The sequence below is a fragment of the Pezoporus flaviventris genome, unplaced genomic scaffold (assembly GCF_033815535.1).
Source record: "Pezoporus flaviventris isolate CSIRO_AGI_PZ_B2104156 unplaced genomic scaffold, CSIRO_AGI_Pfla_v1 ptg000176l, whole genome shotgun sequence".
Classification (NCBI taxonomy): Eukaryota; Metazoa; Chordata; class Aves; order Psittaciformes; family Psittacidae; genus Pezoporus; species Pezoporus flaviventris.
In genome coordinates this window covers 406,216-431,537 of record NW_026892724.1, presented here as the reverse complement: position 1 = coordinate 431,537, position 25,322 = coordinate 406,216, and the positions used below count along the sequence as shown (strand labels likewise).

Here is a 25,322-nt window from a genome sequence, read left to right as displayed (position 1 = left end):
CGGAGGACGGCCGGGGCGGACAAAGAGGCCCGACTCCGGTTCCGGCTGCGGCCGGGGCGGACGAAGAGGCCCGGCTCTGGTCTGCGGCCGGGGCGGACAAAGAGCTGCGGCTTCGGCTCCGGCTCCGGTTCTGGTGGGAGCCACGGCCCGAGGGTCCCGGGCAGTGCCCCCGCCGGCCGGCTCCCAGCCCCGCGGCTCGGGAATTAACAAAAGGTAGGGGTAGGGGAAGGCCGCACCAGCTGCTGCTTGCGGCTTCACAGAGGTGAAAGAATTAACGACAACCCCGAGCCCCTCCGGTCTGAAAGAGCGTCCCCGGGAGCGGGGAGCCACCGACCAAAGCAGGCTCAGCCCCGCGGCGGCAGATGGAGCATGAAGGGCCCGAGCCCCGCACCTCCGCCGTTGGGGTTAATTCATTACCCCAGACCTGCGTTTACTTAACTTGGCGGCTGACCAGCACACGGCCTTACTGGCTCTGCGCCAGCCCCAGCTCTTCAGGCAGCACCAGGGCAAAGGGAAGGGCTCCCGAGGGAAGCTGCACCTTTAAAAGGTTTATTGCACGGTGCAGGGTCGGTGTGTTTTAATACACAAGGTGTGTTGACATAACCAAGTCCAGACCTTTGTTTGTGTTCTTTATTATGTGTTTGTGCAAAGCACGCTGAGATTAATGTGTTTTCCTCCCTTTGCGCTGTGTTTCTCGGTACAGTGTTATGGCTAAGATCCTTATGGTAGCTTTCCTTTAGACAGAAGACAACAGTATCTGCTGTAACCATTTAAGCCTTGAAAATGCACTAGTTCAAAGCAGATTTTTTTTTGCTTTGGCTCTTTTTTCAGTGTGTTTATATCTGCTACGACATCATCTTATAGAATGGTTTGGGTTGGAAGGGACCTTCAAGACCAGCTCAGTGTGCAGATGTTCTCATGTCAGGACATGTCACTGAGACATCGAAACAGCATTTTAGTGGCTGCCAATGTGCTCTCACATCCAGGGAGCAGAGCAGCCTCATGCTTGCAATTCAAATTGAGGATGACACAAGGCCTTGTAGGTTTTCCTGACTATCTTCGCTCTTTCACAAAACATCTTGCCTTTCACAGCTGGTTTTAGGCTCAGGCTGACGCATGTAGCCAGAGGGGAGCCAAAGATGTCAGTGATAAACCAATCCTGTATCCGAGCAGGCTGTCCCAGTGGGACACCAGGAAAACAGCTGAATGCTACAATAAATTGTGTCATTTGGAGTTCAAATCTAGGAACGCAGGGGAGTGTTTTAAACCAAGGGACAGGCAGTTCAGAATATCCTGACTCCACAGTGCCTGCATTGGAAGCAAAGGGAAAGTTACCCATGCTCCATACTTCAGCAGCTAAAGCCTTGAGCAGGTTTCTTCTCCTGGAGGAAAAGGAGATGAATCTTCCCAGAGCTGCAGTAACTCCAGCATGCACAGCAGCACTCAGGTGGCTGCCATGTCCTGAAGTCACAGCACAGACTTAGTCCCAGTGTTCAGTCTTGACCCCTTCTCATCAAGATCTGAGACCCCTTTCATAGAAGCCACTTCTGTCCCTCAAATATGATTTTTAAGCCCTCTTTCTTTTCAATGGCCTCAACACAAGACTTCTTGACCCAGAGCATATGGCCATCTAAGGTACTGATGGGTGCTGTCTGGGTTGCAGAAGATGCCTCCAAGGAGCAGCCCATCCCAGCCCTCATGCCATGCAGTCCTTCATCTGCTGGAGGCAAGGCCCAAGAGGCTGTGCCCCCCAAACACGTGCTTGAACAGGGGAGCACCTCCACCCTGCCTGTGCTGGGCACTGCCACATGGCGAGACAGCCTAGGTGACCTCAGCTCCACTACACCTTTGCTACGTGCTCCTATAACCTAGTGTACGTGTTTTCTGTTGTGCAAGTGTCTGCTCAGGCTGGGTTATTCTGCTTCCTCCAGGTAACCCGCAGCTGACTGCAATAACTGCAGTTTCCTCACATTCTCAGGGAGCCAGTTTCATCACTAGGATCTACACTGCTGAAATTCTCCTCTCAGCCCCCCACCTTGTGCTGCCACAGTGCTCAACAACTCCAGGTTTTCCTGAGCCAGTACTGTTTTTCACACTACATCTCCATTCTTTCCTAAAGCAAGTGTTAACACCAGCCTGAGGAATTAGCTCCATCTGTGCTGGCACTGCAACAACTAGCAATTTCCACAGGCATTCCAGTGAAGACAAAGTCCCCAGAGCTTCATTAGCCCCAAAGTGAAATGTTTCCAGCTGTGATTGACATAGCTCTATCCATGCATGTCTCCATGCCAGAGCATTTTAGTGGAACTACCCACTGGTAGGTGCTGCAGGAAGTGAGCAGCACAGATGAATTGTTCATTATGTCAATAGTGAACCATTGCCCCGGTTTTATTCCGCAGGTGACAAGCGTCCACTGGTACATGACTTTGAGCCATAAAAAGTAAACACCTTGGGGTTACCGAGAGTCCCGTGACACACCTAAAACTAGTCAGATGTTTCCATCTGAGCCAAACATTAACTGGGGTAACAGTCTACCTGGGTTTTTCCATATGTGGGAGGTGTTGAGTTTGTATTGTGTTACAATTCTGCACAGGACTATTAAGTATACAGTAACATTTGCAATACCCTTTATTCTGGCTGGCAAAGGACTCCATTTTCTCAATCGAATCAAGCTCAGGAAATCCACAGCCGTGATTTACCGAGGGGATAGTTGAATCTCTCCTGAGTCATTAAAGAAGAGGTACAAAGCATGCACCCCAGCAGTCCAGTACAACTATGGATTGTAACTGCTTAAAGCTCCTTACAAGTTTGTTGTTAAATAAAGCAGAGGCAGGACATGAAGATACTTTCTATGTAAGCTGTAGGTATGTATATGTAGGTAGGTGAGTGCCCAACAGGATGTGAGCTGGATCATCTCCAGAATGAGATTTTGCTGCTCTGCACTGCTGCAGCCAGCCCCACGCTCAGGAGTGTCTCTGAGCACGTATCTGCTGTGCATGACCACAGCAGGCACCTTTGTGTATGTGTGTGCACACAGAACAGGCTCAGCACCAAGAGTAAAGACACACGGACAGACCCAGAGCTGACTGAGGAGCAGCTACCAAAGCCCTGAGCCTTATGGCCCGGGGGGCGTTAAAGGGCTTGTGCTGAAACAGCTTCATAGCAGCTCATGGCCAAACGTTGTGTCAATAAAACACATCCAGGCATGCCTGCCGAGTCACACCCTGTCCCTTCTGTCTCACAGCTCCCTGTTCAAACCCACACCGGCACTGAGTCACAAAGCCTGCAGGAGCCGTCAGCCCGTTTAAACCAACACGCCTGGTTCAAACCCCATCAGCAGGGAAACGTTTCCTCCCTCACTCCCCCTCACCACACAGGGGCGAGCAGAGGCGCTTCTCCCGCAGGACAGCTCCCAAGGCACGGCCCCACCGGGTCAGGGGCAAGCGCAGCAGAGCAGCGCCGCTGCGCTCCGGGAGCGGTGCCCCGCAGGACGTGCGGAGCCGCCGCTGCCTCGTTAACCGCGGCGGGGATGTTGCTCGGTACCCATGGCGGCGACCTGACTGCGAGAATTTCGGCGGCACCGGTACCTGCGGAAAAGCAGGCTCGGTAGCAATGGCGGCGACGTTGCCTCGCTAATTATGGCGGCCAGGCTGCCTCGGCAGCTGCTGTCGGCACCATTGCCTCGATAACAATGGCGGCGACATGCCATGCCTCGCTAATTACGTCGGCAGCTTTGCCTCGGTAACAATGGCGGCGATATTGCCAGGGTAATAACGGCGGAACGCAGGCGACGTTGCTTCGTTAGCAATGGCAGCGACATGCCTCGGTAACAATGGCGTCAGCGTTGCCTCGGTAACAGCGGCGGCAACGTGTCTTGGTAGTTACGGCGGCGACGTTGCCATGGTAACTACGTTGGCGACGCTGTCTCTGTAACAACAGCGGTGACGTTGCCTCGGTAACAATGGCGGCGACGTTGCCATTGTACTTAGGACGGGGACGTTCCCGCAGTAACAATAGCGGCGACATGCCTCGGTAACAATGGCGGCGACGTTGCCATTGTACTTAGGACGGGGACGTTCTCGCAGTAACAATAGCGGCGACATGCCTCGGTAACAATGGCGGCGGCGTCGCCTCGTTAACAGTGCCGGTGCCGTTGCCTCGGTAACAGCGGCGGCGTCGTTGCGACGGAAAATACGTCGCGACATCACCACGGGAGCAACGGCGCCGACCTTGCCTCGCCAGCCATGGCGGCGGCCGCGTGCCCCCGGCGCAGCACCGCAACGCGCCCCGCTGGCTGCTGCCCCCTGGCGGGCGCCCTGGTTCACTGCGCACACGGCCGAGGAGCCGGGGCGGGAGCGGCCGCTGGGCATCACCCGCACGGGTTTCGGTGCCGTGCCGGTGGCACCGTTGCGGAGGTCTCCACGTGCAGGTGATGCCCAGCGGCAGCTCCTGCCCTGGCTCCTCGGCTCTGGGAGCGCTCTGCGCTGTGTGCTCCAGGACACTTGGGAGCATCAACACAAGCGCGGTGTAGAAACGGGGCTTTAGGGGGCTGTGGTGGTTTAAGCTAGGGTGAGCTGCCTTGTCGATGGCACCGGTCTGGGGGTGTTCAGTTGCAAGGGCTAACCAGCAGCAACTTCCTGTGCTGCCACCTCGGGCCTAGGAGCAGGGCCTGGGCGTTTGCACTCCATGAGCTGTGCTCCAGGACACCTGCCTATGGTTTACAGGGAAGAAGCACAGAGAGTTTTAGCTGGCGTAATTAAGTTTCTAAGCCACTGGCCATCATATTTGAGAAATCCTGGCAGTCAGGTGAAATTCCCGAAGACTGGAAAAAGGGAAATATAACCCCCATTTTCAAGAAGGGGAAAATGGATGACCCGGGGAATTACAGAGCAGTCAGTCTCACCCCTGAGCCTGGCAAAATCTTGGAGCAGATTCTCCTGGAAGGCATGCTAAGGCACATGAAAAACAACAAGGTGCTTGGTGACAGCCAGCATGGCTTCACTAGGGGGAAATCCTGCCTGACCAATTTGGTGGCCTTCTATGATGGGGCTACAGAACTGATGGACAGGGGTAGGGCAGTTGATGGCATCTACCTGGACTTGTGCAAAGCGTTCGACACTGTCCCACACGACATCCTTGTCTCTAAACTGGAGAGACATCAATTTGATGGATGGACCACTCGGTGGATAAAGAGCTGGCTGGATGGCCGCACACCAAGAGTTGTGGTCAATGGCTCAATGTCCGGCTGGAGACCAGTAACCACTGGTGTCCCTCAGGGATCAGTGTTGGGACCGGTCTTGTTCAACATCTTTGTGGCTGCCATGGACAGTGGGATTGAGCGCGCCCTCAGCAAGTTTGCCTATGACACCGAGCTGTGTGGTTCGGTTGATACCCTGGAGGGAAGGAATGCCATCCAGAGGGACCTCGACACGCTTGTGAGGGGGGCTGATGCCAACCTCATGGGGTTTAACCATGACAAGGGCAAGGTCCTACACCTGGGTCGGAGCAATCCCAGGCACAGCTACGGGTTGGGCAGAGAAGAGATTCAGAGCAGCCCAAGGAGAGGGACTTGGGGGTGTTGGTGGATGAGAAAATGAACATGAGCCGGCTTCAGTGTGCGCTCACAGCCCAGAAAGCAACCGTGTCCTGGGCTGCATCCAAAGGAGCGTGACCAGCAGGGCGAAGGAGGTGATCCTGCCCCTCTGCTCTGCTCTTGTGAGACCTCACCTGGAGCATTGTGTGCAGTTCTGGTGTCCTCAGCATAAAAAGGACATGGAACTGTTGGAACAAGTCCAGAGGAGGCCACGAGGATGCTCAGGGGCTGGAGCACCTCCTGTATGGAGACAGGCTGAGAAAGTTGGGGCTGTTCTGCCTGGAGAAGAGAAGCTGTATGGAGACCTCAGAGCAGCTTCCAGTGTCTGAAGGGGGCTATAGGGATGCTGGGGAGGGACTCTTCATTAGGGACTGTAGTGACAGGACAAGGGGTAACGGGTTAAAACTTAAACAGGGGAAGTTTAGATTGGATCTAAGGAGGAAATTCTTTCCTGTGAGGGTGGTGAGGCACTGGAATGGGTTGCCCAGGGAGGTTGTGAATGCTCCATCCCTGGCAGTGTTGGAACAGGGTTGGATGAGGCCTTGGGTGACCTGGTTTAGTGTGAGGTGTCCCTGCCCATGCAGGGGGTTGGAACTGGATGATCTTAAGGTCCTTTCCAACCCAAACCATTCTATGATTCTATGAAAACACAGACCAATTGCCAGCTTGGTGGGGCTGTTCACGGGATCCCTGTGTGTAGGTGATGAGCACAACCAACCAGGCATGCTTCTTCCTTCACCAAACTACCAACACCTGACAACTGACTCCTGGTTCCAGCTTTTTGTCACTGTTCTGCTTTGGTTCTCTTAACAGTGAATAAATAGTCCAGTACAGAACAAAAGCAGTAGAAAATCACCTCAAAACTCTGCTTTCAGTGAAAAATACATTCAGCACCTGATAATAAATAGAATGGAATGTCCTAATAAGCCATATTAAGAAAGCTAAAGAGCGCCTATAAATATAATATCTTAGAAAAGCAAACCTTGCAGAATTATTTATTAACACATACATTGGTAAAGCTTGACATGTCTTGAAGGTATTCAGCCAGCTGATTCCATGTCAGCAAATAACAAAGCACAACAGCACAATAGTCAAAAATTACAATACACACACCAGGTAGGTGACCTGGCTAAACCCCATAGACCTGAATGAGCTCACAGGGAAACACTGTGCCTTACATACCCCAGTCAACACCCACAGCCCCTCCCTCAGTGCCCTGGGGCAGGGGTGCGCTGAACCACCAGCTGGGATAAAAGGGGCAGGATGAGGCATGTTTGCTTGTTGGTCTGACGTCTGTAACACAGAAAGGGTCAAAGAGACAAAATGATTCTTCAATACAGCAAGACCGGCAGCATTTTCCCCAGCACTACATCCATATTCCAGGTAGCCCAAAAGCAGGCACCACTGAGACAGCAGAAGGATGGGCTTCTGAGTGGCAAAGCAAGGGTGGATTGCCACGTTGGTGGGGCACTGTTCCAGAGCTCACTCTGTGTAGGTAATGCTAAGCACCAGCTTTATGTCCTGGGGTTTTGGCTGAGGGAGCAGAGGCTGGACATTTAAACTCCGTGAGGTGTGCTCCACGACACCCGATAGCAGGCACCAGAGAGGAAAGGCAGTACAGAGATGGAGGTTTAGTTTTAGGTGGGTAAAGGAGGAGCAACAGCAATGCTGACACCATTGCGGAGATCACTGCGTGTACAAGAGGCCCAGCACCAGCTCTCCCTCCTGGCTCTTCAGCTGTGGGAGCAGGGGTCAGATGTTTGCACTCTGGGAGCTGTGCTCCAGGACGCCCAAGGGCAGGCAAAAGACATTACAGGCAGTACACAGAAGGAGATTTAAGCATCAAAATGAGGAGTGAGAGCAATGCTTGTGGCATCATTACGGAGCTCACCACAGGTAGAAGATGCCCAGCGGCAGCTTTCCCTCCTGGCTCTTCAACTGTAGGAGCAAGGGCTGCACATCCACGCTCTGTGAGCTGTGCTGCAGGATGCCCAGGAGCGGGTACCAGAGAGGCAGTGCGCAGATGGAGTTTCAGGTTTAGGTGGGAAAGGGAGGAGTGAGAGCAATGCTGGTGGCACCATTGCGAGCTCACCACGTGTAGAACATACCCAGCACCAGCTTTCCTTTAAGCTGCTAGCATAGAAATGAGGCCTGCTTTCCCAGCACAATGGCTGTCCCTGGAGCTTGTGGATCTGTGAACCCTAACCTTAGCCTAACTCAAATTTAAGGCACCACCATGGAGATGAAGCCTGCAAGCCCAACAACACGGCTGGGGAGGATGAAAAAGGTGTTGGAGATCACCGCAGGTAGAAGAGCCCCAGCAACATCTTCTGTCCTGGCTCCTCAGCTGTGGGAGCAGGGGCTGGACACGCCATGCTATGGGACGGCCGGGAGCGGGCACTGGGAAGTTAATGTCTGCATTAAAGCCTTCACCTTTCCCTGTTAGTGCCCCCCATCCCTCACTGCATGTCCTAACCCTTCCCCTTCCCTTCCCCTTCCCTCACAGCCTCCCTGCCGTTCCCTTCCCCTTCCCTTCCCCTCCCTTCCCCCTTCCCTTCCTTTCCCTTCCCTTCCCCTTCCCCTTCCCCTTCCCCTTCCCTTCCCTTCCCCTTCCCCTTCCCCTTCCCCTTCCCTTCCCCTTCCCTTCCCTTCCCTTCCCCTTCCCCTTCCCTTCCCTTCCCCTTCCCCTTCCCCTTCCCCTTCCCCTTCCCTTCCCCTTCCCCTTCCCTTCCCTTCCCTTCCCTTCCCTTCCCTTCCCTTCCCCTTCCCCTTCCCTTCCCCTTCCCTTCCCCTTCCCCTTCCCCTCCCCTTCCCCTTCCCTTCCCTTCCCCTTCCCCTTCCCCTCCCCTCCCCTCCCCTCCCCTCCCCTCCCCTCCCCTTCCCTTCCCTTCCCCTTCCCCTTCCCTTCCCCTTCCCTTCCCCTTCCCCTTCCCCTCCCCTCCCCTTCCCCTTCCCTTCCCTTCCCCTTCCCCTCCCCTCCCCTCCCCTCCCCTCCCCTTCCCCTTCCCTCCCCTTCCCCTTCCCCTCCCCTCCCCTCCCCTCCCCTCCCCTCCCCTCCCCTCCCCTTCCCTTCCCTTCCCTTCCCTCCCCTCCCCTCCCCTCCCCTTCCCTTCCCTTCCCTCCCCTCCCCTCCCCTCCCCTCCCCTCCCCTTCCCTTCCCTTCCCTTCCCCTCCCCTCCCCTTCCCCTTCCCTTCCCTTCCCTTCCCTTCCCTTCCCTTCCCTTCCCTTCCCTTCCCTTCCCTTCCCTTCCCTTCCCTTCCCTTCCCTTCCCTTCCCCTTCCCCTTCCCCTTCCCTTCCCCTTCCCCTTCCCCTTCCCTTCCCCTTCCCCTTCCCCTTCCCTTCCCTTCCCCTTCCCTCCCCTCCCCTCCCCTCCCCGTCCCGAGTCCTCCCTGCCGACAGAGCGCGCTGTGCCCTGCTCCGCGCCGTTCCGCGCATGCGCAGTGCGGGGTCGGTTGGCTCCGGTGGCGGCGGAGCGGAGGTGGGAGCGCGGCGGGGGCCGGAGCTGGAGCGGGGAGGGGGCGGCGGCGGCGAGGAGGCGGCGGCGGGAGCGGGGGGGTCCGGCCGGGCCGAGCCCCGGGGCCGCTCTCGGTGCTGCGGGCAGGGCGGGCGGGAGCGGGGGGCCCAGCGCGGGCCTGCGCGGCCGCACGTGTGGCGGCGCGGGCGATTCAAACGGCTGCGGCGGGCCCGGGCTCGGGCCCGGCTCCCTCCTCCCTTGTCCCGGTGGGGAGCAGGGGTCGGTGCTGGGCCGCAGGGCGGGGGGATGAAGGGGGTGCCCCCAGCAGCGTGCCTGTGCTCAGATCCCAGCAGCATGCCGAGGAAGCGCACCGGCAAGAAGAGCCTGGCGCCAGACCAGGAGTCTCCCGGGGGGAAGCGGATTAAAGGTGAGGGGAAGCCCCGGGAGTTCTCCCTCCCCGCTCCCAGCTGTGATTTCAGGGCTGTTTTCCCCATTCCGTGTGCTATCTGCAGCGTTTCTGTCCCCGCAGTGTGCCACCCGTCCCACCGCACGCAGCCCGGGCTGGTGCTGACGCTGGGGCAGGGCGATGTTGGCCAGCTGGGCCTGGGAGAGGATGTGATGGAGAGGAAGAAACCAGCCCTGGTGTCCCTGCCGGAGATGATCCTGCAGGCGGAAGCGGGGGGCATGCACACGGTGTGCCTCAGCCAGACAGGGAAGGTGAGTGCAGCGTGGGCTCGGGGGCTGAGCCGCGCTTCCCTGCGAGCTCTGGGCTGTGTTCGGGAGCAGGACACATCCTGCTCTGCCCGGATGCGTTGCTCACTCCGGCTCTGGGGATGAACGTGGTCTTCACGCTGCGGATCACAGCGTTTGTGGGGCTCCAAAGGAAACTCAGCCTGGTCGGTCTCTGTCCCCTCATGCCCCTCTGGGAGCTGTCCTGAGCAGCTCGCTCTCTATCTGCAGATCTACACCTTTGGCTGCAATGATGAGGGTGCCCTCGGGCGAGACACCTCGGCAGAAGGGTCCGAGACCACGCCGGGGCTGGTGGAGCTGCAGGAGAAGGTGGTGCAGGTGTCTGCAGGGGACAGTCACACGGCTGCGCTGACGGAGGACGGCAGGGTTTTTGTCTGGGGCTCCTTCCGGGTACGTTGATGCCTTGCACGCTGCAAGCTCTGCCCGTGGTCGCTGCTTCCGTGACTCACGTCCCTGCAATCTGTGTCTCCACCCAGGATAACAACGGGGTGATCGGCTTGCTGGAGCCCATGAAGACCAGCTCCATCCCTGTGCTGCTCCAGATCAATGCACCCGTCATTAAAATTGTCTCAGGTGAGCAAGGTCCTGGTGTGTGTGTGGGTCGGGCTGGTGCACGAGGCCTTGCCAACCCTTAGAAGAAGGTGAAGATACAGAAGTTCCATGTCCTTTTCCACCCTCTTGGCTGTTTGTCTTCTCTGGCTCTTGAGAGAGAATGGACATTGTGTCTCCTCCACCCTTGAGCGTGTTGTTAATATTTGACCCAATCTGATGTAAGGTGCCTTACAAGAGTGCCCTGACTTGTGGCCCTGCAGTGTCAAAGCACTCACCCTTGTCTCTTCCCAGGGAATGACCACCTAGTGATGCTGACGGTGGATGGTGACCTCTTCACGTGTGGCTGTGGTGAGCAGGGCCAGCTGGGGAGAGTGCCAGAGCTCTTTGCCAACCGAGGAGGAAGGAGAGGTCTACGTGAGTTACTTTGGTGCTTGGTGGCACCCAGTGCTGCATCCTTTGGTCCCAGCTCTGCACTTTGCAGAGGAGCAAAGAGCCCCAGTCCCTTCCCCTTAAAGGAAAACCTTCTCACTCAAGGCCTCCTGTGTGGATTGAGTTCAATGAGCTGGATTTGAGTGGGAGGAAGAAGGTGTAAATCATTAGTCCTCCTGTGACACTGTGTCTTCTGCCCTCAGAGCGGTTGCTGATCCCCGAGCGCGTCCCTGTCAGAGGCAAAGGCAACAGAGGCAAATTGCGTTTCCAGGATGCCTTTTGTGGGGCTTATTTCACTTTTGCCATCACAGAGGAGGGACACATCTATGGATTCGGCCTCTCTAACTACCATCAGCTTGGTGAGCTTTGCTTCCATCCCTCCAGATCTGCCTGCTTTGGTCTGGATGTGGTCTTCCCAGTCCTTGCTGCCCTGGGCTGGGGCGGGGGGACACTGCTGGGTCCTGAACACCAAGTACCCACTGGGCACACCAGAGCTGGGAAATTGTGGTTGGGGGGGTCACCCTGCAGAGCTTTGGGTTTAGGTCCCAGTCCCGGCAGCCAGTGGGGTTGAGCATTGATGTGGGGGCTGTGTTCGTCTCTGGTGGGGTGGATGGCTCCGTGCTGGTGCCTGGCCTGAGCTGCCCATGCCTGTGGATCTGACGTGCCTGGGTTCATGTGTCCCACCCTGCAGGCACCCAGGGCACCGAGCCCTGCTTCTCCCCACAGAACCTGACGTGCTTCAAGAACTCCACCAAGTCCTGGGTCGGGTTCTCTGGAGGGCAGCACCACACAGTGTGTGTGGACTCAGAGGGTGAGTGCTGGCGGGAGGGGCAGGCTGGGGGGAGCCCATCGAGGTGCCCCTCGTCCCCGCTGAGAAGGTGTTGGGGTGACAGTGACGTGCTGGAGCCCTCCCAAGTCCTGTGTTCAGGGCAGCAGCAGGGCAGTGAACGTGCAGCAAAGGGCAGGGTGAAAGAAACCGGGAGTCTCTTGTGAGCTCTGCTCTCCCAGGCTCAATAGTGTGTCCAGGCGTGCGTTCACCCCCTTGATTCTGGGAGGCTCAAGGGTCTCTGTGCCACCCTGCACCTCCTGGTTGGGAGCCAGGTTGTGGTTGGGAGCAGTGATGCTCCTCCATGTCTCACACTGAGGGGCTGTGTCCTGCTGCGTGCTGCTTTCTCACCTCCTATGCGTGTGTTGTCCTCCAGGGAAAGCCTACAGCCTGGGCAGGGCAGAGTACGGCCGCCTGGGCCTCGGGGCTGGGGCAGAGGAGAAGAGCACACCCACAGTCATCCCTGAGCTGCCCAGCATCTCCTCTGTGGCCTGCGGAGCTTCGGTTGGCTACGCTGTCAGCAGTGACGGTGAGTGCTTGGGAGCGCTGCCCTTCATCCACCCTTCCTGCCCCCCTTGCCTTGGCTGTGTGTGATCAAACACCTCCGAGTTGCAGGTGCTGCTTCTCTTCTCCCTGCTGTATCTCTGGCACCCATCACTGAGCTCAGGGTCTGGAGTCCCCTTGGGTTTGGCTGCTTGGTCCCTTCCCATCAGTCAAAACTTGCATCACCTCCCTTGCAGGCCGAGCGTTCGCCTGGGGCATGGGCACCAACTACCAGCTGGGCACAGGGGAGGAGGAGGACGCCTGGAGCCCTGTGGAGATGGTGGGCAAGCAGCTGGAGAACCGCACGGTGCTGGCCGTGTCCAGTGGTGGGCAGCACACTGTGCTGCTGGTCAAGGACAAGGAGCAGAGTTGATGAAGCGACAGCTCAGCTGAGCCCAGTGGGATGACAGGACCTGCACACCCCCCCCGCCTTCCACCTGGGACGGGTGACTGGTTTCCAGCTCTGGTGTCCCATCACTGGCAGGGGGAGGGCAGGAGGCTCCCGGAGCTGGGAGCAGACCCCGTGGCTGGAGCAGGGCTCTCCAGGGGTGCTCGTGGTTTCTCCCTGCGTGTGTCTTGTCTTCCCACGGTGCCCGGTGCTCTGTCAGCTCCCCCAGGTTGGCTTGGTCCTAAATCAATCTCAGTGCTGTGGCTGGATGGGTTTCCCAAGTTGTTGTTCTCTGGTGTTTGAAGTTATTTCCTGGCCTGGCAAAGCTGAGGGCCTTGTTCTTCACTACTCAGCAGGATTTGAGCATCAGGCTTTCCAAGGCCCCCATGTTCCAGCCCCATAACCTAAACATCTTTTACCTCTCCAGCACGGATTTGTCTGTTGGCACCCGCTGAACCCCTCTGGGCTCAGTCTGGGGGGAGCTCCTTGCCCAGGGGAGCTCTCATCTCACACCAGTGCTTGGTGGGGACTTGCTGCCGGGTGTCTGGGAGCCTGTGGGGGGAATGCTGCCGGACAATGCCCAATCCACACTGTACACCGTGCCTGCTGGAGAAGGGAAGGGGGACTCCTGCCTCCCACCCATCGCCACTGACACAGCTGAGCCAACCCCAGGCAGCGAGGCTGGGAGCACGTTCCCCTTCTCCCTGCTGCCTGGAGCAGCCGCCCCCAGCGCTGCTGTTTGCAGTCCCACTCTTTCCCATTCCCTTTGGAAACCCAACAAAATCCATCCTACGGGTGGGGATTTGGTTAGTTTTAACTTGTTTTCCTCTGTCCTCTGCTGAGGAAGGAGCTGGATTTGCTGTTAGGGCCTTGCTGAGAAGACAGCCAAAGCACAGCTATGCATGGAGTCGCTTGAAACAGCAGGGCTCTAGTCTCCATCCAGCTGGTCTCGCTGCCTGTGCCTGGCCTGCCCCATCTTCTCTTTCCACGCTGCATTCCAGGTACCTGGACTGAGAAGAGGGCTCTGCAGAGTTTCGGTTTTATGTGTTAAGTTATAGCAATAGGAGGAAGCTGGGGGGGGGCGTGTGGGGTGTGCAGCCGGGGCTTGTCCAGTGCTTCAGAATAAGTTGGGTTTTTTAAAGCAAATGTATTTTGGTTGATTGAGGAAGAGAGGGGAAAAGAAAATGTAATCTTTTAACGTTTGGAATAAACAGTTTTGATAAACCTGGGGCTCCCTGTGCCTTGGAGGGGTGCTAGGGCCGCCCTGTGGGTGCTGCGGTGGTCGCATCCTGAGCCAGTGCTGAGCACGGGTGTGCAGTTGTGGGACACGGCCGCGGGATGGCAGCAGGAGAAGGTGATGGGGATCCGGATCGCTGCCCTGGGAGAGGGGATGGTCCCCGCCTGCGGGACCAGGGCAGGGATTGTCCCCCTGCGCTGGGCACTGGTGAGGCTGCACCTTGAACGCTGTGTTCAGCTCTGGGGAGACACTGAGGAGCTGGAGCGGGGCCAGAGAAGGGCAATGGAGCTGGTGCAGGGCCTGGAGCACAAGTGTGATGGGGAAGGGCTGAGGGACCTGGGGGGTTCAGTCTGGAGAAGAGAAGGCTCAGGGGGGCCCTGATGGCTCCCTACAACTGCCTGAGAGGAGGATGGAGCCAGGAGGGGCTGGGCTCTGCTCCCAAGGAACAAGGGATGGGACAAGAGGAAACGGCCTCAAGCTGCCCCAGGGCAGGTTTAGATGGAGCTGAGGAACAATTCCTGCCCCAGAGGGTGCTCGGGTATTGGAAGAGGCTGCCCAGGGCAGGGCTGCAGTCACCACCACTGCAAGTGTTCACAGCCCGTGGAGACGAGGCCTCAGTGCCATGGGGCAGGGGTGGCCTGGGCAGTGCTGGGGTAAGGGTAAGGGTTGGACTGGATGAGCTTAATCCAGCCTGGTTGATTGTGTAGTTCTGTGCTTGTCCCCATCACCCTCCCTGTTTGAGGGCCATCCCCGGTGTCTCTGGGCTTCCAGCACCACCTCTCCCACCACAAAAAGCCGGGTTTGTGTTTGGTGGCTGCAGTGCTGGCTTCCAAAGGGCTCTCTTCTTTTCCCATGTAAGCGTTAAGTTGGGGTGTGGGCCCATGGGAAGTGTTTTAATGCCAAGGATGGAGCCTGGACTTTGCCGTCACTTAATCTCACGGCTAATGCTGCTCTCCAGGGACCATCACCCTCTGTTTGATGCTCTGCTACCAGAAGTGACCTGCTGGTGCTGGCTACCTGATGGGGAAGTTGCTTGTCCTGGGCCTGATTCCCAGCAACAAGCTGGGAATGTCTTGTTTCCAAAACCAGCACTGGTGTTTTCCTATCCCTTCCAGGGGAAAAACCCCACCCTGGGTTGCTTTGCCACCCTTTTCCCATCAATGTCACTGCAATGCAGTTGGCTTTGCAGAGTTCTGCTGCTTTTCATGTGTCTTTGAACCTCACCAACCTATTTATAGCTAAAAAACGCAGAGAGAGACTTGATCAAGGGGGATGTGGGACTCCTCCGGCCCTGGGGCAACGCTGATGAGCTGCTGTGAGCCAGGAGCCCCCATCCCAGCACTCCCACTGCTCCTCATCCCTTTTGCATCCATCCCCCAGGTAAGGATGGATGGAGCTGGTGGTACCATCCTGCGTGGTCACCCCAGTGCTGGACCCTACCAGGAGCTGATGCGGGTCCCTCCTCCATCCCCTGCAGGGATCGTTCCCATTCACCCATCCTTGAGGGGCTGCTCCTGGGAAGGGGAAAACGTTCCCTTGGGAGTTGGTATTTTCAGGAAAGAAGAGGAAAAAAAGGGGCTGGGGAGAACAATAAGGTTGAAACTCTTGAGAGCTGATGAATCAGCTGTCATTGTCTTGGAGCTGGAGTGACACTTCAATGGGAAGTCGCTGGGAATTGGGGGAAGGATGAGCCCCCGCACGGGGGGGAGAGGGTGGCTGAAGGAAAACAGCTTAATTGAGGAAAGGGAAGCGTCTCATTAATGAGGTTTTGCACCAGCAGAGCGAGGTGGGGGTGTTTTGGGGCTGAGGAGGAGGGATTGGGGTCCTGTGGTAGGGTTGGGGGCGGACCGTGGTGCACAGCTGAGGTTCTCCATCACCAGACCCTTTGTCATTGCCAGGGGGGTCTTTGATCAGCGGCTCCAATCCCGCATTCCTGGTCCCCATCTGTTGCTATTGGAAGTGCCTAAAAGGCTTTTAATTTAGAGACAAAAGATGGGAATGTGGGATTTGGGGTTTTAGCATCTACAGAGGATGAGCCCTGGTGTTGGGAGGCTCTGTTGTCTCTGGAATGAAAGCGTTTTGTGTGGTGGGAGTGGGGATGCAAAGGAAATCTACCTCTGCACTGCTCCTGTGGGATCTGCTGGGAGGGAATTGCATCTTCCAGAGGGTCTGGGGATGCTGAGTTTATAGCTGTAAAATCCCAGCCCGGTTTGGGTTGGAAGGGACCTTAAAGCTCCTCCAGCTCCAACCACGGGCAGGGACCCCTTCCACTGGAGCAGCTGGCTCCAAGCCCCATCCAAATTCCTGTCATTAGGCTGGGAATCTGGGCCAGTATCTTACAAAAGGCCAAAAATAGGGAAAACTTCTCAGGCCATCCCTTGGGGAGCAGGATCCTGGGGACACCAACACCCCCCCTCCGCATGCTCCCCCCGCTCCCATGTGGCAGAATTTAGGCCTAGAAATGATTCCTGGTGTTGGGTTTTCCCTTTTCCATGAGGAGTTCCGAGCCAAGCAGCGGCTCTTCAGTGCTGAGAGCCTGAACCCAGCCCCGGCTGCTGGGAGCTCTCACCAGGAAAGCCGCCTGCCTTCATTTCCATGTGCATAATAATGCAGGTACAAAGTCAGCCTAAACCTGCCGAGCAGACAAAGGAGCACGCAGCTTCCGAGTCCATCACACGTGTAGGGATGGAGCCTGGGGTGCTCGGGTGGATTCATTGGAAAAGGACCCTTGCTGTAAGAGCAAACGTGGTGCTGGGCTGTGGAGACGGTCCCTGCGTGTAGCCTGGTACAGAGCAAATACCTTAAACTCCCAATGACTGAGGAGCAGCGTTACCGACCCCAGCACCGCTCCTGCTGCATCCGCACTAACCCCTTGTTACGAACGTCATCGGAGCCGCAGCTGGAGCTGCTGGGCCATGAGAATACAACTGCATCGCCCCTCCAGTGCCCGTGGGGTGGTGCAAGGGCTCCTGGATCCCGGGGCTTGCAAAATAACCTCGGCTTGAGGGGCTCCGGCTGTCCTGGGGCTGGGTTTTCCCAATCCAAAGCATGAATCGAGAGGTAGCTCCTCTCCCATCACCCCCAAAACACCACCCTGCGGGGCGCCCGGCTCATTCCCAGTGCCCCAGGGTCAAAGGAGAGCTGGAAGGTGCTCGCTAGCTCAGGTTTTATTGATTTCTTACTGTAGAAAGCAGAGTTCCTGGGCAGAAATGACACCGAAAACCCAAAATCACAAGGGCTGGAGCTGGAAATATTGGCTGAAGCACTTGGTGAGGTCCCAGCTGTGCTGGGGACCTGGCGGATCCCAAGCTCCATCACACACAGGGGGTGACCTGGCATCACTTCAATTCGGACAGCTACAGGCAGATATACAGGTATATACACAGAGGCATACAGAGTGCCCTCCAAGCTGCAGCACGGAGCGAGGTGCCCTATCCATGGGTGATGGGGGTCACCCCTCCCTGGCCCCCCCAGTGTCTCTCGGCTCCTCTGTTGCTGTGCTTGCAGACATTGCTTTCCCGGCCTTGATCTGGGGTCGGTATCCCCAGGGGACACTGAGGGGGGTTACATCAATGATCTGGGGCCAGCACATCAAGAGTTAGAATCACAGGAATTAGGGGGTTAAATGGAGATCTCCAGCTGCGGTGCAGCTGGGTGCTGCTGAGGGGTTTGCCTCCGGGTGGAAGTGGAGAGCTGAAGGAGGTCTCCACATCCTTCCGGACACCTTCAGCTCTCCTCTAGGGGGTTTTCCCCCAGTTCCTGCCCTGGAGCCGCTCCTGCCTTGTCTCTTCCATCCAGGGAAGTGCTGAGCATAAACCCCCTAAACCTCTGCCTCTTGTGGGCTGTGGGTGCTCCCTCAGTGCTTGGGGGTGATGGAATGAGGGTGATGTTGTTTCCCCCCATCTTCTCCATCCTGAACTTTCTGGCCCTGCTAAAGGGGACCCGGGCAGTGCTGTTGTCCATCCCTCAGCCAGCGGGCAGGGGAGTCCTGTTGGACTCATTCCTTTAGCACTCCTCACGTCCCCCAGCTTGCTCCCTTCATGAGATCTTTCTCAGCCTTAGCAGCTTTGGAGGCAGATGGCTGAGGAGCAGTTCCCTGTCATCCCGATGGATGCTGGGCATGGAGAACCTGGCATCAGCCAAGATGTGCCCTGCTTTATGCCCTGCCTTTATCCGTGTTCCCAGCATCACATCTGTATCTAGGGCTGCCCTGGCTGCAGTCGGAGGTCTCTAAATGATACAGTGATGACATGAACAGCACAAAGCTGTCCTCTGGGGACAGTCCCACCGTGGAGAACTCCAGTAACGGTTTTCCTATGGATGTGGAGCTCTTTGACAAGGGTCTCTGAAGTGGCATCATTTTCTCCTCCTGTCTCTGGCTGGTTTTTGGACCCAGGGGGACGGAGCGAGGCCTCATGATGTGGCATCACCCCCGGCACAGTCCCCTTCGGCCATGGGAGCGTTTCCCCTCTTGCCATGGTCTGTGATGCCATCGTGGGCCGTGCAGGAGAAGAAACTCATAGGCATTCATTCATGGTGTCCCAGTGCTTGGGCCGTGCCTTGGACCCTTGTTGTGTGCATGGGGCTGGCACATTGTCCCTCAGTGGTGGGAGCAGCTCTGCCTGGGCTGTGCCTCCTGTTGGCCCTCTCCATCGCTCGCTGAGTCCTGACTCCCTCGTCCCTGCTTCTCCGGGATGGAAAACTCCTTTCCAGTCACTCTCCCTCCGTGGGAGCACAAAGCCAGCGGCAGGGCCGGGGCCACCGCTCTGCTACAGCTCCGTGGTGGTGACCTGGGTCACTTCTGAGCGCAGGTCATCCCCCCCGTGGCCCCGGCAGCCCCGCTGCAGCCTGCCCACGCCTAGTCATGCCGGCTTGGAGCGGGCTTCCGAAGGGGTGCAGGTGGAGACGCGCTCCCGCGTGGTGCTCCTGGCCCGGGAGAAGCTGCTGTGGTCCAGGCGGGCTCGGAAAGGCAGGCAGAACTCTCGGAAGCACCTCTTGAAGTTCTCATCCAGGAAGGCGTAAAGGACGGGGTTGAGGCTGCTGTTGGTGTAACCCAGGGCGATGCAGAAGTGCAGGCTGGCCACCACGTAGGGGTTCTTCTTGTCGATGTCCACCAGCGTCCAGACAATGACGAAGATGTGGATGGGCGTCCAGCAGATGATGAAGGCTGCCACCACCACCAGCACCATGCGCGTGATGCGCCGCAGGTTGCGGTCCTTCTCCTTGGAGCCCGAAAGGAGGCGGACGCTCTTCAGGCGGAGGATCATCAGCCCGTAGCAGATGGTGATGACCAAGATGGGGACCAGGAAGGCAAAGATGAAGACGCAGATCTTGGTCACGGTGTCCCAGTAGATGGGAGGGTCGGGAAACTGGAGCGTGCACAGCACCATTCCGTCTGTGGAGGAGAGAGCGATCAAAGGAGGAGCCAGGGCAGTGTCTGGTTTGCTTTCTGCTCAGTCACGGCTGGGCATTGCCCATGCCTGTCAGACACCTGCAGAGATACCCAGGACCTTGGTGCCAAGGGGATGCAGTGGGTGCAGTGACCCAGGGACTTGTTCCCTGCAGGGTTTCCTGGGCCATCCCCAAACTGGCTTCTCCCAGCCCCCGTGGTGGACGTGTCCCCATTGTACTTCCACTGAAACGGGTCTGCCCAGAGCTTTCCTGGAGCCAAGGGTCTCTCTCCTAGCCCCTGGTGTCCTCACACAGGATCTCAGTGTGGGCCAGGCTGGGGACTTGGCAATAACACTGGGGGTGGGCTTAGGCACCTGATTTGCACCGCAGGAGCTGCGGAGGGGCATTGGTTCCACTGGAAATGCGGAAGGGGTAGGACAATTTCTGGGACAGTTTCCAACCTCTGCAGCTAAGATGGACAATAAAACCATGCCCGTTTTCCACGGCTTATGGTCCCATGAAGGGGTGTCCATCGCTAAGCTCGAACCTGCTACAAGACCAGGTTGCTTGGGTTTGATAGGTCACGCCTGGGATGGACAGATGGGACAAGAGGGGACCTTGCCCCAGCAGCCACTTGCCTTTTGACTTGGTGACAGCCATGGCCATGATGGGCACCCCGATGAGGGAGGAGAGCACCCAGATGCAGACGTTGATGATCTTGGCCTTGGCTGGCGTGCGGAAATCCAAGGCCTTGACCGGGTGGCACACGGCGACGTAGCGGTCCACACTCATCATGGTGAGGGTGAAGATGCTGGTGAACATGTTGTAGTAGTCAATGGAGAGCACGACTTTGCAGAGCAGCTTCCCAAAGGGCCAGGTCTCCATCAGGTACTTGGCGCTCTGGAAGGGCAGGGTGCTGGTGGCCAGCGCGTCCGCCAGGGCCAGGTTGAAGATGTAGATGTTGGTGGCTGTCTTCATCTTGGTGTACCTGGGGGTGGCAGAGCAGGGTGGTCAGGGCGGGATCACCGTGCCCAAGGATGTGTGTGCTCACTCAGTGTGATGAGCAGCGGGCACAGCGTGGCTTTGCTGGCTGCTTTCAAGGTGCCATCACCCTTAGTGAGGTGGTGATGTGCCTTCCTGCAGCACCGATATGCTCATGGATGGTTTGGGTTGGAAGGGACCTTAAAGCTCATCCAGTTCCAACCCCTGCCATGGGCAGGGACACCTTCCACTAGAGCAGCTTGCTCCAAGCCCCATCGTTGCCTTTATACAAAGGCAATCTGAATTCATTTCAGAGAAGTCACTTCTCCAATGACATCAATTCACCCCATTTCCGTGCGGGAGTTGCACAATGTCCTTTAACTCCCAAAATATCCTTTATCTGATTTTCCAGGCAGTAAATCCTGATTCTCTCCCTTGCTTCCCTGTCGAGTTGACTTGCAGAAATTGGATGGATTACACCCGGAAAGAAGCCATCTGGAAGCAGCCCAATTAGCCAGGCTATTGCTCCAGAGCCTTTGGAGAGGCCAGTCTGCCTTGGCCGTGGCATGGAGCACACTGGTTCTGCTCCCTGTCACATCACGGTGAGAGGAACACCCAGTCTTGAGTGCCAAAACCCTTCCTGAAGGGATGAGGCAGTTTTGGTGAGGACCAGGGCTGGTGGGCATGGGTCCGTGTCCTCAGAGCCCCCAGCCCTGTTCTAGGTGATGCTTTGAACGTCATGACTGGTTGGAAGTGGATGCGCATCCCTGCTGCTGAGGGGGGTTTGGGGGTCCCCAAAGGGCAGTGGGTTGGGGTTGGGGCAGCTCAAACCCTTCCCTTGTGCTCCCTTCCGGCAAGTTGTTGTTCAGAGCAGCCTCCACAGCCCCAAGCTCATTTAGATGCACCCTAATTAAGCAACGAAAGTGTCAGTTTGAACACAGGCATCTCCATGCACGGATAAACCTGCCTGGAGCATCCCCAGCCCCGAGGCAGAGAGGAGACAACCCCTTGGTTGCTGAATGAGAGGATGCTCGACACAGCTCATGGAAAAACCCTACCGTGTGATGGGGTGCATGGAGGAAACTGGGGTGAGGAGCTCCTATCTCGGATGGTTGTTGCTCTGCTGCCCTGGCCAGAGACCAGGAGAGCAGGTTGATGTAGGAAAGATGTTCCTAGGCTTGGTGGTACCATCCACCCCTTCCTTTCAGCCTTTCCTCCATCAGAGGATGGAGACTCTTTGGGTTACACTGATGGAAGCACCAGGGGCTGGAAAACCTATTCCTCACTGGAAGAGCAGCACTCAGGTCCCTTTTCATTCACCCTGGCTGCAAATGGCAGCCCCTTGCCCAAGGGCGGAAATATTAGAGTTCAACCTGATTTTATTTTGAAATATGGCATTAAAAAAAGAATTGAGAATGTCTTTTCCTTGGAAAGTCCTCTCTGGTGTCATTTTCATTTCTCTTTTGTGTTATTTTCACTTCTCTTTGGTCTTATTGCCAGGTTTTGCCTCGCCTAGATGAAAAGCTAGTCATTTTGGGTAGATTCACACTTCTTTGATCTCTGCTTTGTGAGTACAGTGGGGAAAACTTCAGTTATACACACTGTGCTCTGCCAGGCATGTTTGGCTTCTCCAACCCCAGCCAGATGTGCCAGCAATGGGGGGACAGGGCTGGATCCCCCTCCCCAGGCTGTGCTGGTGGGGGGGAAGCAGGAATGGGGATGACTGGGGTGATGGGGATGAGGGGGGTGATGGGAATGATGGGGATAACTGGGGTGATGGAGATGGTAAAGATGACTGGAGTAATAGGGATGACTGGGATGATGGGGTGATGGGGATGATGGGGTGATGGGGATAATGGGGATAACTGGAGTGATGGGGATAACTGGGGTGATGGGGATGGTAAAGATGACTGGAGTAATAGGGATGACTGGGCTGATGGGGATGAGGGGGTGATGGGGATGAGGGGGTGATGGGGATGAGGGGGATGGCTGGGGTGATGGGGATAACTGGGGTGATGGGGATGGTAAAGATGACTGGAGTAATAGGGATGACTGGGATGATGGGGTGATGGGGATGAGGGGGTGATGGGGATGAGGGGGATGGCTGGGGTGATGGGGATGACTGGGGTGATGGGGATGGTAAAGATGACTGGATTAATAGGGATGGCTGGGCTGATGGGGATGAGGGGGTGATGGGGATGACAACTGAGCCCCAGGAGTTGCGGTTTCAGGGCAGGATCCAGCCCCTTCCAGGATTAGGCTTCAGGTCAAACCCACTGCACAGGGTGGGGGGGTCGGTCCTGGTGACCCCCCAGGGCTGCAAACAAAGCTGCCTCTCCAGAGAAGAGGTTTCTCACCCGCAGCAGAGCTGATGGAGCTCCCCAGGCTGCCAAACCCATCGCAATTAAACAAGTGCCTTGATTGGGAGCTGACACACTTGAAGGAAACAATCTGAAAGGCGCTGATGGAGAGATGAGCCTGAGGGGATGGGGCCAGCTCAGGGCAGCTCAGATTCCAGCTGGGCTCCCAGGTAGGGAGCTCTTAACTCTCCAAACCTCTTGTCAAATACAGAAGTGACAGAAACCACCTGGAAAACCCCTGGGGCAGCGCTGGGTGCAGCAGTGCCGATGTGGGAAACTCAGTGCTGCATCCCCAGGCACCCAGGGCCACCCCTGGCAGCAAGGTCTGAACCCGAGCTGGTCCCGTTTCACAGCCTTACCCTGCATGGACACGGCTTTCCTGTCCTAAACCTTGCCAGCAAAGCCCTGCGGAACCACGTAAGGGTCAAAGGCACGTGTGGGGCTCTGTGCGTCTGCAGCCCCTCCTGTCCCAGGGGCATTTATTCATTCCTTGGGAAACCTGTTTCATCCCAGTATCAGTTGGTGGGTGGGAAATGGGGGCAGCTAGAAGCCCTGACGATGGGATCTGTGGATGCTCTAGAGCCAGGCTTTCTAAAGTGTGGGTACCATTAGGTTACTCAGTGAGTTCAATCAGGGAGATGTTGTTTGCACATGGAAGCTTTCTCTGTTAAAATGCCCCCCCTCAGAGAGCAGAGCCAGCTGGAGGGGGCTAAAGACTCTCATCCTTCACAGTGACAACAGACCTGATGGATGTCTCTGCAAGAAACACCTTCATTTGCTTTTCCAGACGAGGACTGGCTTTGAAAGCTGCTTGGAGTGCATGAGAAATCCCATTTGGTGTCAGGGAGGGGCAGTGAGTGAGACCCCCATCCCATCCCATGCCATGCCATGCCATGCCCATTGTCCACTCCCTTGGATGGTTACAAACAGACTGCTGGGCAGCCTGGCATGCCCCATGGGAATGTTTGAGGCAGGTTTCCTTCTCCCCGGTGACTCACCACATCCATCTCATGCGCACGCAGTGCCGGGCTGCGCTGACCTCCTGCCAGCACCGCTCTGGTCTGAAAGTGCTGGGGGGGAATGGCTCTAAACGGGCATTTGGGGGGGGGTGCCTGAATCCAGCCACAAGCACCAGGGGGGTTCGGCCCTCGCTGGGGCTACAGCAAGCCCTGGGGTGATGGGAACTGGGATTAACCCCATGGATCCGGGGCCCCTTCTGGTGTGGGTGCTGTGAAGCCCATTGCCGAGAGTGGTGTGATGGGGAGCACGGCTCCTGCCCCTGCTGCTGCTGGGGCCACGGAGGTTCTGTGCTCTGCAATGTTTGGCTTTATCATCATGTATTAACCACAGCCCCAGCCGGGTCAACCCTTCTCACCCAGACAGGGTCATCACTGTCCTGGACAAAGGGGCTGTTCGTACAGGCAGGAAATGTTGCACCCCAGCGCAAGCGTTAGGCTGGGTACAGCAGCATCTCCCTACTGAGAAGGGGGGCATTGAGGGGTCCTGTTGCCTGTTTTGGGGCGCAGAGACCCGGAAGACCCAGCTCCCTGCACAGGGAAAGCCTCGGCAGAGGCGCCTCTGCAAGCCGAGGTCCTGCACCGGTGCCTCGTTTAGCCACTGCAAAGCTGGATGGGGCCAAAGTGGGGTTCAGGGTCCCCCAGGACCTGCTGCTGGACGCGGTAGTGGGTGCTGGGGGGCAGCTTGGCCGTGGTGCGAGCTGGGTTGGGCGATGCGGGCTCCTGCTCTTTGTTAGAGAAACGCCAGAGTCAGCGGCTGCAGCAGCAGGAACAGGAGCTCCCAGCGGAGCCGGGAATGGGCTGGGTGGTTAATTCATGCTGTGCGCATCCCAGGTGCCAGTGATGGAGTGGGCAGGCACCAGCGGAGCCTCTGCCTGGCTGTGGGGCTTGGGAGGCTCCCTGTGAGCGGGGCAGCTCTTGGTGGTGCCATTCGTGTGCTACCTGCTCCCAGCGCACGGTCGCTTCTGCTGCTGGCTCAATCACAGCACACACTCGGTCCCGGTGCACCCTCGCTCCTGCTGCCGGTTCACACCTGGGGGACGCTGGGTCCCGGCGCACACTTACTGCCATCGCTCGCACACTCAGTGCACGCTCGCTTCTGCTGCTGCCTCGCACACGGCGCGCACCCAGTCCCGGGACACGCTCGCTTCTGCCTTGTCTCCTGCACGTGGCGCACGCTCACCCCCATCTCACCCAAGCGGCGCCGTTCACCCCCGTGCGCGCTGCCCGTGCCCTCCGGGGCTCTCACCTCACGATGCCGTACATGACCAGGACGTTGCCCAGCAGCCCCACCACGCACACCACGGAGTAGAGCGCGGTGATGACGATGGCGATGAGGATGGAGGTGGCGTTCTTGGCTTGCGCTGCCTCCGTGCCGTTGGCTCCGGGCAGGGGGCCCCAGGCGGTGCCGTTGCCCCAGGCGGTGCCGGCAGCCGTGGGCAGCTCCATGGCCCGCAGCCGAGCGCCGAGGGTTCGAGTCCCGCTCCCGGCCGCAGCCGCCGCCTCTCGCCCGGCGCGGCGGACGGGGGCTCTTTATACACCCGCCGAGTCCCCCGAGCCACGTGCCCGGCGCTGCCCCCACCCCTGCCTGCCTCTTCCTCCTCCTCCTCCCCCCTGCCTGCACCCCCTGCCTGCTCTCCCCGCTTCCTGCCGGCTCTCCCCACCCCGCTCCTTACCTGTCCCCCCCCGTCCCTGCCTGACGCCTTCCTCCCTTCTGCCTCCGTGCCAGCGACAGGTCCTTGTCTCCCTCCCTGGTCTCTATTTCCCCCATCCCTGCCTGCCTCCTCCGCCCTAATCCCT

At 57.6% G+C, this 25,322-nt stretch overlaps 2 protein-coding genes across 2 annotated transcripts; one reads left to right on the top strand and one right to left on the bottom strand.

Annotated features, from left to right (window-relative positions):
- Positions 1-9,392: 9,392 nt before the first annotated feature.
- Positions 9,393-12,807, top strand: RCC1 (regulator of chromosome condensation 1). The gene is made up of 9 exons (XM_061480217.1): positions 9,393-9,476; positions 9,579-9,766; positions 10,010-10,189; positions 10,276-10,372; positions 10,643-10,765; positions 10,984-11,139; positions 11,472-11,591; positions 11,983-12,135; positions 12,347-12,807. Exons 1-9 carry the CDS (start codon positions 9,404-9,406, stop codon positions 12,520-12,522), a joined length of 1,266 nt encoding a protein of 421 aa, XP_061336201.1. The 5' UTR covers positions 9,393-9,403; the 3' UTR covers positions 12,523-12,807.
- A 4,838-nt stretch (positions 12,808-17,645) lies between these two features.
- Positions 17,646-25,118, bottom strand: OPRD1 (opioid receptor delta 1). The gene is made up of 3 exons (XM_061480241.1): positions 24,772-25,118; positions 19,804-20,153; positions 17,646-19,169 (listed from the first exon to the last, which is right to left on the bottom strand). The coding sequence occupies exons 1-3, from the start codon at positions 24,969-24,971 to the stop codon at positions 18,637-18,639; spliced, it is 1,083 nt and encodes a 360-aa protein (XP_061336225.1). The 5' UTR covers positions 24,972-25,118; the 3' UTR covers positions 17,646-18,636.
- Between the last annotated feature and the right edge of the window lie 204 nt (positions 25,119-25,322).

What these genes read in the sequence shown, in the direction of transcription:
- OPRD1 (XM_061480241.1), bottom strand. Translation starts at nt 24,971, where the DNA reads ATGGAGCTGCCCACGGCTGCCGGCACCGCCTGGGGCAACGGCACCGCC. An exon ending in GTCATGTACGGCATCGTGAG is followed by an intron (nt 20,154 to 24,771) that starts GTGAGAGCCCCG and finishes TGCCACCCCCAG; the next exon opens with GTACACCAAGATGAAGACAG. An exon ending in GGCTGTCACCAAGTCAAAAG is followed by an intron (nt 19,170 to 19,803) that starts GCAAGTGGCTGC and finishes TCTCCTCCACAG; the next exon opens with ACGGAATGGTGCTGTGCACG.
- RCC1 (XM_061480217.1), top strand. Translation starts at nt 9,404, where the DNA reads ATGCCGAGGAAGCGCACCGGCAAGAAGAGCCTGGCGCCAGACCAGGAG. An exon ending in CGGGGGGAAGCGGATTAAAG is followed by an intron (nt 9,477 to 9,578) that starts GTGAGGGGAAGC and finishes CTGTCCCCGCAG; the next exon opens with TGTGCCACCCGTCCCACCGC. An exon ending in CTCTAACTACCATCAGCTTG is followed by an intron (nt 11,140 to 11,471) that starts GTGAGCTTTGCT and finishes CCCACCCTGCAG; the next exon opens with GCACCCAGGGCACCGAGCCC.